This window comes from Mobula birostris, chromosome 11 (assembly GCF_030028105.1).
Source record: "Mobula birostris isolate sMobBir1 chromosome 11, sMobBir1.hap1, whole genome shotgun sequence".
NCBI lineage: Eukaryota > Metazoa > Chordata > Chondrichthyes > Myliobatiformes > Myliobatidae > Mobula > Mobula birostris.
The window spans coordinates 61,106,026-61,119,950 of record NC_092380.1 but is presented as its reverse complement, the minus strand read 5'-3'; the positions used below and the strand labels follow the sequence as shown (position 1 = coordinate 61,119,950).

Genomic DNA, 13,925 nt, shown 5'->3' with positions numbered 1-13,925 from the left:
CCCTGAGCAAACCAATTAACTGCAAAAATATGAAGGGTGAGTTCTTGAATATATAGTAACCACTTTCCTAAATATGTTGAGGAACCATTCAGGAAACCAGATATTTTAGATCTGATACTGGACAAAAAGATTAGCCTGACATCAGTCGCAAAGAAAAATCATAAAATGCATTCCTAAGCAAATTGTAACAGGACACTTGGAAAATATCAATGGGATCACAGGGCATTAATATAGATAGAACATAGGAAATTTATATTTGGCAAAGTTCTTTGAGATTTCTGAGGTTTTAAGAAGAATAAATGAGGATGTACTTAGACTTTCCTAAAGCTTTCAATAAAGTGCCACTTGAGGTTAATAAAGTTAGAGCATATGAGATTAGGAGTAATGTCTTGGTATAGATGGAGAATAGATTAATGGGCAGTAGGAATAAATGAGTTGGAAGTTAGTGAAACTAAATATATTAGTGTTGGGATGTCAAATGTTCAGAACTCAAATATGTGTTCTGGATAAATGATCAGTGAAATATATTAAAATTTGCTTTTAGTATAAAGCAGATGGTAGAGGAGAATGGAGAGAGACATCAAATTGGTATAGACAGATTAAATTAACAAGCAAGAACATGGAAAATGGAATATAAAGCAGAACAATGATAAATCACCATTTTTGGTAGAAAAAGTAGATAAAATGAATATTTTGAATTGGTGAAAGATTAAATGTGGTAGTGTTCAGAGAGATTCAGAAAATTTTGTACGAGTCGTTGAAAATTGCAGTAGGCATTTGGGAAGATATGCCAGCCTCTTTAGCCAGAGAGTTTGAGTACAAGTGTAAAGATTTCTTTCTGCAGTTATATAGGATCCAGCAAGACTGAAGCAGTTGTATGTCCTTTCCTTGGAAAAGATATGCTTCCAAGAAATGAACCATAAGGAAGAGTTACCAGATTGATTGATTATCTTATAATGATATGTTAAACTGGGCTTGTATTTCCCCAAAGTTTAGAAGAATGAAAATTGTTTTTATTGACACATAATATTTTTATGGAGCTTGACAGACTATATAAAGGGATGGTTTCCCTGGATGTATAGTCTTGAACCATGATCAGTCTCAAAATAAGGGAGTGGCCATTCAAAGGGTCAGGAATGAAAATACATTTTTATACATTGAGAGGGTCCGATGTTAAGAATACTGTACTCGAGGACTGTGGCAGCTCATTTGCGTCGTATATACAAGACAGAGATCAATAGATTTTTGAGTATTAATGGAAGCAAGGAGCATGGAGTTGCTGCAGGAAAATGATGCTGAGGTAAATGATCAACCACATTCCCTGTGAATGGGAGAGATGATGCAGGGAGTCAGATGGTTTATTTCTGCTTCCATTTCTTAAGTATCTGTGTTGTTTTTACAGGTATAAAGTTTGGCAGATTCCAGAGAGAGTAAAAGGGTCAGTGAAATTATAGAAAAAGATTACATTTTGGCTCCATCATAGTATTACCCACAAGACCAATTGTTACTACTCACCTCCCTAGAAAAAATGCAACGTAAATGATGGATGAAAACATTGTTAAGAACTGGAATGTGAACATCTTCACAGTGAAGCTTTTTTCTCGTGCCAATAATGTGCGCGGGCATTCTGCAAATAACAGATGGTTATAAGTAACTGCAATATTTTGCAAGATTCAATCATTTTCCCGAAGTTCAGCCTGGAAAGACAAAATAAACTAAGCATAAAAACAGAAAAAGGTAGGTTAGGCACCATCCTTGGAAAGAGTCAACATTAGGCGGAATGGTAGAGTAGCGCCACTGGTCTCTGATTAGGGTTCAATTCCTGCCACTGCCTGTAATGAGCACGTGGGGTTCCTTCAGTGCTCCAGTTTCCTCCCACATTCCAAAGATGTATGATTAGGGTTAGTGAGTTGTCGGTATGCTATTTTGGCACCAGAAATGTGGCGACCCTTGCAGGCTGCTCAGCATAATCCTCGTTGATCTGATTTGATGCAAATGATGCATGTTTCGATATACATGTGACAAATAAAACTAATCTTTAATCATTTCATGTCTGGGACTCTTGATGCTGCCTGTCCTGTTGAGTGTGATTTCCAGCATATCCATATCTAGACTTTTATAGCAGATTATACTATATACGTATCTTCTGATACAAACTGTGACAACACTCACAGTGAGAACTTTAGCTCTTTAATAACTTTCTTTGACATTTCTATGTACTGCTGGTACTGAAATTGACTTATAGGCATGCACACGTTTACATGGCATGTGGCCCTGATACCATAATGTAAGTGTGAACATATACACAATGAACATGCACTAGAAATATGCAGATTAATTTAATATATCCTCCCCAGGTTAAGACAGGGTTCTGTTCCTGTGAATTTTCATAATCCAAACAGTTTGCAAGTCAAAAATGTGCTGCGGCCTTGTAGCAGCCAGCCAATCTATTCTGCCAGCCTCAAAAATGATTGTTGTATAGGCTGTAAATAAGTTTGTAGGATCAATATTAATGTTACTATTTTGGAGCATAGCAGAGAAGGACTTATATCAGGGTCACTGTTTTGGAGCTTAATAGTGCCACAATCCTTACTCTAATCTCAGAGTTAATCACATGCTCAGCAGTGGTGTAAAACCTTTCTTTCCAGTCCTGCAACCAGTGCTATTTAATCACTTTATAAACTGCATAATGAATTAATTGATTGAATCTTTTTCTGGCTACTGGCATGATTATACAAATGCTTGAGTTACTCTGCTAAATCCCCAAACTCTCAATGGATTTGTACTGCAAATTTTCTGTGGGGGATATTTATGTTACAGTAAACTATAATTGGTTAAATATGCCAACTATTGCTCACATTGATAGTGTTGTACTTCTAGTTATTGTGGCCGCATATCTGGCTCCTTCCATGGCAGAGTTGGAAGTTTATGTAGATTGCTATCTACTATTAGGTAAGGATGCTTTCTGAGCCTCTATTCAAAGAGAAAGTAGTACATTTTATACCCTCTTCATGGAAACCAGCTGGGAGAGAGAACACATGTGGCTTCACTAAAATGAAGATCTCAATAATGCACAGCACCACTGCAAAACATTGCTTTGCTGGTGACCAATATTAGTTCTTCCCTGGATCAGAACCACAGTTCAGTGTACTACTACTACTACTAATGTTGACTCAGATGTAGAAAATCATGAAGGTGGATGCTCATATCTCATTATGTAAATCATTGATTTCCCTTGCTCATTCCCTTAAAGCTTCCCTCCCTTAGTGATGACAGACAGTATTACCCAGTAGCTGCAACATTCAGGCAGAACATAATATATTTTTACTGGAGTAGATATTGGAAGGTGGCCTTGTGCAGCTCTGGTACAGCAAGACCTGGCTACACAAGTACAGTTTGGCATGGTTGAATGGTAGCAATATGAATTCTGACAAAGTACCAGGGTGAAACATCATGCTCATAATGAGCAATGGCTTTATACTAAGACCACAAGAGATGGGAGCAGAATTAGGCCATTCACCACTTCTGCTCCACCAGTTCATCATGTCTTATCCATTTTCCTGCTTAACCCCACTCTTCTGCCTTCTCGCCATAATCTTTCAGGCCACAACTTTTCACGCCCTGATGAATCAAGAACCTTAAATACACCCAACATCCTGGCTTCCACAGCTGCCTGTAGCAATGAATTGCACAGATTCACTGCACCCTAGCTGAAGATATTCCCCCTCATCTTTGTACTAAATGGACATCCCTCTATTCTGAGGCTGAGCCCTCTGGTCCTAGATTCCGCACTATAGGAAACATCCTCTCCTCATCCACTCTATTTACGCCTTTTAACATTTCATAGGTTTCAATGAGATCTTCCCTCATTCTTCTGAATTCCAGTGAGTACAGGCCCAGAGCCATCAAATATATTATATGATAACCCTTTCATTCCAGAATCATTCTCATGAACCTCCTTTGAACCCTCTCCAAAGTCAACACACCCTTTCTTTGATTAGCAGCCCAAAACTTCTCACAATACTCCAAGTGAGGCTTCACCAATGCCTTATAAAGCCTCAGCATTACAGCCTTGTTTTTATATTCTAGTCCTCTCAAAATGAATGACAACTTTGCATTTGCCTTCCTGATCATTGACTCAACCTGCAAGTTAACCTTTAGGGAATCCTGCTGGAAGATTGAATGGTAACACAGTACAGTATTCTATCTGTCACTTCTTTGCCTGTACTCTTAATCTGTGTAAGTCTTTCTATAGATTCTCTGCTTTCTCAAAACTACCTGCCCCTCCACCTACCTTTGTTTTGTCCACAAACTTGGCCAAATTATTGACATATACATAAAAAGCAGTCTTAACACTGACCCCAGTGAAACACCACTAGTCACTGGCAGCCAACCGGGAAAGCCTCCCTTTATTCCTATTCTTTGCTTCCTGCCAATCTGCCAGACCTCTATCCATGCTTTTGTCTTTCCTGTAATACCGTGGGTCTCTTGTTAAGCAGCTTCATGTGCGGCACCTTGTCAAAGGCCTTCTGAAAACTTAAGTACACAACATTCACCAATTCTCCTTTGTCTAACCAGCTTGTTATTTTCTCAAAGAATTCAAACAGATTTGTCAGGCAAGATTTTCCATTGAGGAAACCATGCTGAATTTGGTCCATTTTATCATGTGCCTTCAAGTACCTCATCCTTCATCTTCCCATCCACTGAGCTCAGGCTAACTGGCCTATAATTTCCTTTCTTCTGCCTCCCTCCCTTCTTAAAGAGTGGAATGACATTTGCAATTTACCATTCCTCCGGAACCATTCCAGAGTCTAGTGATTCTTGAAAGACCATTACTGCCCCTACAATCTCTTCAGCTACCTCTTTCAGAACTCAGGGATGTAGTCCGGCTGGTCTGGGTGACTTGTCTACCCTTAGACCTTTTCAGCTTCCCAAGCACCTTCTCCCTCATAATACCAATTGCACTCACTTCTGCCCCCTGACACTCTTGAACTTCTGGCATACTGTTAGTGTCTTCCACAGTGAAAATGGATGCAAAATACTTATTTCACTTGTCTGCCATTTCCTTGTCCCCCATTACTACCTCTCTAATTTTCCACTGATCTGATAATCTACTCTCAGCTCTCTTTCATTCTTTATATATCTGAAAAATCTTTTAGTATCCTCTTTGATATCATTGGTTAGCTTACCAACATATTTCATCTTTACCCTCCTTACTGCTTTTTACATGCCTTCTTTTGGTTTTTAAAAGCTTCCCAATTCTCTAACTTCCCAATTTTTGCACTATTATATGCTTTTATGTTGTTTTTGACTTCCCTTGTCAGCCACAGTTGCACCAACCTACCTTTAGAATACTTCTTTGAGATCAACCTTTCCTGCACCTTCTGATTTTCTCCCAGAAACTCCAGCTGTTTTGCCGTCATCCCTGCTAGTGTCCTCTTCCAATCAACTCTGGCCAGCTCTTCTGTCATGCCATGACTCCATAATTCCCTTTACTCCACTGTAATACTAACTTTAGCTTGCAGGGTGAAGTCCATCATATTATGATCATTCTTTCCTAAGGTTCCTTTACCTTAAGATACCTAATCAAATCTAGTTTATTACACAACACCCAATCTAGAATTACCTCATGGGCTCAACCACAAGCTGCTCTAAAAAGCCAACTTTGTAGGCATTCTACAAATTCTTTCTCATGGGATCCAGCACCAACTAGATTTTCCCAATCTACCCGTATACTGTAATCCCGCATGGTTATCATAACATTGCCCTTTTGACATGTGTTTTATATCTCCCGTTGCAATTTGTAGCCTACATCCTGGCTACTGTTTGGAGGCCTGTATATATCTCCCATCAGGGTCTTTTCACCCTTGCAGTTTCTTAGCTCTGCTTATAACGATTCGACCTATGTCACCTCTTTCTAAGTATTTGATTTTATCTTTTACCAACAGAGCCACTCCACTCACTCTGTCTACCTGCTTGTCCTTTTGATACAACATGTATCCTTGGATGTTAAGCTCCCAACTGTCACCTTCTTCCAGCCACAACTCAGTGATGACCACAATGTTATACCTGCCAATCTCTAACTGCACAGTAAGATCATCTACCTTATTCCATATACTGTGTGCATTCCAATGTAACACCTTAGGTCCTGTATTGATAACCCTTTTAGATTTTGTCCCCATGTTACACTGCAGTTCATCCCACTGATTGCAATTTTGCCTTATCATCTGCCTGTCCTTCCTTACAATGTCAATATACACAGCATCTAGTTGTTTACCAACTACCCATCCTCAGCCCTACACTCTGGTTCCCATTCCCCGCTGCCAAATTAGTTTCCACCCTTCTCAATAGCTCTAGCAAAACTGCCCGCAAGGATATTGGTCCCCCTTGGGTTCAGGTGTAACCCATCCCTTTTATACAGGCCATTCCTTCCCCAGAAGAGATCCCAATGATCCAGAAATCTGAAGCCCTGCCACCTGCCAAATCATCCTATTCTTACCCTCACTGGCACATAACACAGGCAGAAATCCAGAGATTACTGCCCTGGAGGTCCTCCTCTTTTGCATTCTACCTAACTTCCTAAGTCCTCCCTTCAGGACCTCCTCCCTTTTCCTACCTATGTCATTGGTGCCAATATGTACCAAGACTTCTGGCTGCTCATCCTCTCCCTTTAGAATGCTGTAGACCAGACCTGAGACATCCCTGACCCTGGTGCCTGGGAGGCAACATAGCTTCTGGGAGTCCAGTTCATGTTCACAGAATCTCCTGTCTACTCCTCTAGGTATGAAATCCCCCATCACCACTGCAGTCTGCTTCTCCCCCATCCCTTCCCTTCTGAGCCACAACACTAGACTCAATGCCAGAAACCAGTTGCTGCTGTTCCCCCAGAAAGTCGTCCAGCCCAACAATATCCAAAGCAATATACTAATTATTGAGGGGAATGACAACTGGGGTACTCTGTATTGACGACTCATTTTCTTTCCCTCTCCTGCCAATCACCCAGGTACCTGCCTCCTACAACTTAGGTGTAGCTACCTCCTTGTAGCTCCTATCTATCACCTCCTCAGTTTCCCGTATGAGCCCAAGGTGATTGAGCTACAGCTCTAGTTCATTAACACGTTCTCTGATGAGCTGTAGCTCAGTGCACCTGGTGCAGCTGTGGTTATCTGGGAGGCTGGAGGTCTCCCAGAGTTCTAACAGCTCACACAAAGAACACAACGCAGTCCCTGGAGCCATTCTGGCAACACTAACTATGCACTAACAGAAGAAGAAGAAACTTACCTCGCCCAAGCCTGTTGAGTCAAAACCTCTCCACTCTAACACTGGTCCACTCCAACAACGGTCACTCCACTTGTCCCTACTTTATTTTATCTACTCTATGGATTCTGTGACACTTCCCTCTCCCACAACAAACCACCTCAGCAACCTTGTAATCTATTGAAAAATAGATTGATAAAATGTTGTGACATTCATCAAATGTCCTTGAAGACTAGACGATTGTGATGCAGTGCTCCCTGTTACTATTGATGGTGAGGATGTGCATGTGGTGAGAACCTATAAGTGCACCTGGATTACAGACTTGAGTGGATCACCAGCACAGAGGCTGTATACAAGAAGGGCCAGAGTCTCCTCTACTTCCTGAGGAGAGTGGGGTCCTTTGGAGTGTGCAGGCCTCTCATGTTCTACCGGTTTGTCGTCACCAATACAATCTTCTATGCAGTGGTGTGCTAGTGACAACTGATTGGTAGAACGCGGATGATGCCAGCAGGCTTAATAAACTTATTAGAAAGGCAGGTTCTGTTATAGGAGTCAAAGTGGACATACTGGATGCTGTAGTAGAACAAAGGACCCTCCAGAAAATCCTGGCAATTCTGGACACTGTTTCTCACATTCTGCATGCCACCTTGGCTGAATAGAGGAGTATTTTTCGCAATAGACTAAGACAACTGCGCTGCTCCAAAGAGCACTATATGAGGTCATTCTTACCCTCCGCCATTAGACTCTATAATGAGTCAACCTACAGCTGGGGAAATGATGATGCCCTCCTGTTAAGACTTATTAACCTCTGTTTAAGTTCTGTTTAGCTCTGTACACCCTGTTATCATGGACACCCTCTGCAATACTACCACAACCATCATTTCTTACCTGGATGGTGTGAATGTGCACCCATTGCTGTATAATATTACAGTAGTTCTTGCACTACCATCTTATCAGTGTGAACTAGGAAATCTTGTCATCTTTGACTTGTAAATCTTGTACATCTTATTTTTAAGGCAATTTTTTTTCTTTCTTACTTCTCCTCTAATATTTGTATATCTGTGCATTTGTAAAGCTACTGTGATACTAATTTCCTTTGGGATCAATCAAGTATCTATCTATCTAGTATCTGTCATCATAATGACAACTGTTTGAATTTGCATGGCAGCAGTCTGAGCTTCCACAGTGAATTCATTAACATGTGCATAAGAAACAGAAAGTGTACACTAGTCTTTCAGGCTTGCTCAGATTTTCGATAAGATCATAAGTGATATTCCTCAAATCTAGTTTCTAGTTTGATTTCTGTATCCTTTTGATTTTTCCCGGATTGCCTTGAATATACTTGAATACTGTGCAACACCAGCTTTTTAGGCAAATATTTCCTCCTGATTGCAGCCATTTATATCAATCCATGACTATACTTTCTAATTTCAGATTCTCTAGCTAAGGGAAACGATCTATCTGCATTAAGCCTATCAAGCCAATATGAAATCTGCTCAGTCTTTCTTCACATGACAGGCCTGAAATCCTAGAAATCAGTCCAGTAAACTTCGATCGTCTTGTCTTCCAGAAAAGTATAAGGAGCTATTATCTAAACATAGTTTCTTAATATTGCTAAATCCCTCATACAATTGTAGTCAGACTTCTTTACCCTTGCACTTCACCCTGCTCTGAATTAATTGCATTTTGGATTATGGTTGGGTTCAAAAGGGTATATTGGCCACCTGAATCTTTCATGTAGGGTGGCATCATCTGGACTGAATTGGTGCCCAACAACTCCATGTTCCTTCAAGATGAACAAATTCTTTCTTACAAGTTCCCAAATGCACCATTGTTATGAGATGTGGCTAGAAGGCCTGTTGCAATGCTAAATGTATAAGGCCACATTTCAATGTGAGATTTGAATGATAGGTACAAGTCCTAATTGATGAAATTGTTGGTTATTTGGAGATGTGGGGAATTAGGTGTGTGATAGAGTAACACTGCCTCACTCCCAAAAATCTGGGAATTGTTTCCATAGCTATTGAGTTGAGTACACTGCACAAGGAGTTATTACTCAACTTGATATGCTCCAAAACCAAATGACCATATAAACCATCAAATACATCCTAGTTTGCCTGTTTTAAAATGTCATGTGGAGATACAAGAAACGTCCACATCTATTCCCATTGTATAGGTAATGGGGAAATGATCACTCCCCACTGTTGTTTCGTTATACATTTCAGTTACACACACTTGTTTTAGCCTCGGATACCAGCATAAGATCTATAGCAGAAACAGTGTCATTAAATAGATTTCTCTTTGTACTCCTACCATCATTCCAGCACACCAAACACTTTTCTTTCAGAAAGTCTTCCATTTTTTTTTTTTCATTTCCACCCACACTTCCCAATATATCACAAGGGTTATAAAAAGTATTTCTGTATTTTAATATTTTCTCAAATTTCAACCACAATTGACTCATAAACAACTCCAATTTCCATAGGTCTAAGCACTATCCCATTTTTGACAAAGGTAGCCACTCCTCCTCCATTACCCATTTACAGATTATAGCAACATAATCTTGTATCCTAAAACTTAAGCAAGATTTCAACCAGGTTTCCTGTACACTTAAAACATCAGGTTTTTTTTTGGTAAGTCTTCAATAAATGTCTAAAAATTCTTGGACCATTAGCTAAGGGACTTCTAGCATTTCATGTAAGATCAGAAAAACCATCAACAACCTGCCTTTGAAGTCTGAACATTATTTACTCCTCCTTGTAAAGCATCATTGATAACTTCTAAAGTTTTATCTCTAGATGTTTTCTGCAGCTTTCAATATAATTTTAATCTTTTTCTGTCCTACTTTTAGTTTGTGCTATACAATTTACTACATCTGCCATGACAGTGACAAATTTTAGCTTATCAACAATCACAGAATCCTTTGTTATACAATTATGCACTTTACACACTGTCTTTAATCTGTATATTAATAGATCCTATTGACACTGTCTTCTGTACTTTCTGCAGAGCCTCTGCATATGATAAGTCCATTTCCACCCAAACACACTGCACTTCACAGTTTTCTTATATATGGGACACCATCCATAAATAGAGCAATGTTCCCCTCCACAGTTGCTACATTTTCTCCCCCACAATTGCAATAATCATATTCTCCACCACATAAACCACACCACTTTTTACCCTTACATACAACTACTACACAGCCAAGCCTCTGGCAGTGAAAGCATCTCAGAGGGGATAACACAGATTGAAACCATATAACTCAATCTAAATCTGGTTACTTTTTCCATCAAATGTAATCAACACTGATAAGCTATCTGTTCTTATTCCACCACAAAATCCTTTTAAATGTCTAACGTCTATAACTTTTCCCCTGACTAAATTATTTTTAACGATCCATGGATACATATAGAGGCACTTCAGATATTATTCCCTAAAACCACTGTTGTTCAATATAACTCCGACATGTTACTTTTCTTCCTCTCACAGCTTTTAACCCCAAGCTTTTTTCATATTGATGACTATCTTTGCAAAATACTAAGAGAGCCCCATCTCTTCAAGGTTTTGCAGCAACAATACCTCCTAATGATTTTTCCAAATCCTTAGTTAGTCTAATTAGATTGAGATCAGAAACAGGTCCACACTCAAATCTCAACAAAACCTTAGACTCTTCCTTCCTTCTTTTAAATTTAAATCCTGTCTATTGCCTTCATCACTGAACGATAAGTCACTACAATCCTTAATTGGATGCTTATTTTACAGTTTCCCAGAAACCTGTCATTCACCTTCCTCCATACAACTACTATTACCCAATATCAGCTGCCATTCGCTACCTCAATCTTCTCTGTCACTTCCTGCCATTTCTGCTTCCCCTTCCTCACCGACAGCAACTCCCAACAGCAGTTGCTCCAACCCCCAATTTCTTTGTGCAGATGTCACAGTGGAGAAATACATAGATTGTTAATGTGCATCTTTTTACTGTGTCTCAGTACATGTGACAATGATAAACTAATTGTTAATTATGCATTACCCACAATGTGGGAAATTGGCTATATATATTCTGACTACAAAAAGCAAGACAAATCCAGGCCAGCCAATTATCACACAATGAGTCTGCTCTCAGTCAGCAAAATGATGAAAGCTACCACAACAGTACTATCAAGTGACAATCACACATCAGTAGCCTACTCACCAACACCTAGTTTGCATTCCACCATGACCACTTAACAATCAACAAACTGATTAAAGTTTCCACAACAGTGCTATCAAGTGACAATTACACATCAGTAGCCTACTCACCAACACTTAGTTTCTGTTCCATTTAACTCCAGGACTAATCGCAGTTGTGCTCCAAATCTGGACCAAGATAGATCTAAGCTCTAGAGATGAAGCAAGAGTGACTGTCCTTGATGTGAGGAAACAATTGATTAAGTGTGGCATTAAGGCACCTTTATAAAGGCTGAAGTCAGTGGGTGTCAAAGAGAAAACTCTCCAATGATTAGAATCATATGTCACATGGTTGTGGTTGTAATAGGTCAATCATACCTCTATTAAAAACATGGGGGCATTAAGTAATAAGTATTAAGAACAAGGGTGATGAAATTAGAGCATGGATCAGTACACGGAATTATGATGTTGTACCATTACCGAGACTTGGCTGCCTCAGGGCAGGATTGGTTGCTTGACTGTTTGACGTTCCAGGGTTTGGATAATTTAGAAGGGATAGGATAGGAGGCAAAGGTGGAGGAGGGGATGTGGCATTGCCAATCAGGGATTGTATCACAGCTGCAGAAAGACAGAATGTCATGGAGAGATTATTTACTGAGTCAGTCTGAGTGGAAGTCAGAACAAGAAGGGAATGACAGGGACACTGAAGAGCAGATCAGTAGGCAGATCTTTGAAAGGGGCAAAAAAAATTGGGTTGTTTTCACACTTCAACTTCCCTAATATTGATTGGCACCTCCTTGGTACAAAAGGTTTAGATGAGTCATATTTTGTTAAGTGTGTCTAGAAAGGATTCCTGACACAATATGTAGGCAGACTGACTGGAGGAGAGGCTATAATACATCTAGTATTAGGCAATGAACCTGGTCAGGTCACAAAGAAGAGAGAATTAGCAAATGCTGAAAATCCAAGCAACACACACAAAATGCTGGAGGAACTCAGCAGGCCAGGGAGCATCTATGGAAAAAAATACAGTCAATGTTTCAGGCCTATAACCTTCGGCAGGACAGTCAGGTGACAGAACTCTTGGTGGGCAAGCATTTCGGAGATAGTGACCACACTCCCTAACCTCTAGGTTAGCTATGGACAAGGATAGGAGCAGATAGTATGAGAAAACATTTAATTAAAATTGTATTAGGCATGAACTTGGGAATGTAAATTTGGAAGAAATGTTCTCAAGGAAATGCACAACAGCTGAAATGTGGAGGTTGCTTAGGGAGGCTTGAGAACGTTTCTTCCAAATTTACATTCCCAAGTTCATGCCTAATACCACAATGCTCAAATCTACTTGCAACTCAGCACATGAAGCAGCATTTAGATAGAAGGCAAGACTGTCAGAAAAACTAAGAGAGCCCAACAAAAACTATCAGATCCACTTAATCAGATGTTACTTCCATTCTCTGTTGGGTGGGTTTTAAAAGATTTCTAAGAATTTCAGTTTCAAACATCCCTACTAACTGTCAACCTCAAGAAATAAAGCATAAATTGTTATGATGTATTTGTTGAAAATTTTTCATTTCCTCATTTCTGGGATCTAAGCCATTGTTTTATGGTTCCGTTTTTTGAAGCTGTTTTATGGTTCCATTTTTGACACTTTCTTGTCATTGACAAGGGATTAAATATTGTGAAAAGATCAAAGACATTTATCTTACAGAATTGTAGGCCCAAGAAATTGATTAGCATTGCTAATAACTCATATAGGAAACATGGTTTACTAATAGGTGACTGTTTTAAGTTCAGCTAAACGTGTTGTGGGTACTACAAGAGTGGAAGGAGTCACAAGCATAGGAAGTGCAGATAGACAATGCAGTTAAGCCACTTAGTGGGGTGACTCACTGCACCAGGGACAAATCACTCCACCCTAATAGGTATAATATGTGTAGAGTAGCTAATACAGATCCCATTAAAGCTAACGGTAAAAGAATGAGTAAACTGCAGTTGAAGATATATATATGTGAATTGCATATGTCATGTCATGACACTACCATGTGATACATGCATACTTTGCTTAAGATAAATATGGAGTTAGACTTGCATTTCAGACTCCTTTGTTTTCTTTTCACTTAATTTTATGTTTTGGAGTTACAAAGCATAACAAAATATGTGAGCAACACACACAAAATGCTGGTGGAATGCAGCAGGCTAGGCAGCATCTATAGGAAGAGGTATATGTGATTTGTGTTAACAATCAACACAACCAAAGGTGTGTTGGGCACAGCCCGCAAGTGTTGCCCTATATTCCAGTGCCAACATAGCGTGTCCATGAGATTAAGGAAAGACCATGCTGCTCAGAGGAATCATGAAAGTGAGGAAAGCAGTGGGCCAACTTAAACAGTTTTTGAAGGCAGCATATCTGAGAAAACTTATAATTTGTTTATCAGGTAATTACTTGCGAAATGTAGCTTGGTTTTAAGCTGGAAGAGAGTTCAAGGAGCTTCGGG

The 13,925-nt window shown here is 39.6% G+C and overlaps 1 protein-coding gene across 3 annotated transcripts in view; it reads right to left on the bottom strand.

Annotated features, from left to right (window-relative positions):
* Positions 1-13,925, bottom strand: part of ano9b (anoctamin 9b) — a 159,640-nt gene that overhangs the window by 50,295 nt on the left and 95,420 nt on the right. For all 3 annotated transcript variants that reach the window (XR_011887860.1, XM_072273127.1, XM_072273128.1), the window contains exon 15: positions 1,516-1,627. Coding sequence is in view for 2 of the 3 variants with exons in the window: in XM_072273127.1 (XP_072129228.1) it covers positions 1,516-1,627 (112 nt within the window). In the remaining variant the exon portion in view is untranslated. The remainder of the gene's footprint in view (positions 1-1,515; positions 1,628-13,925) is intronic.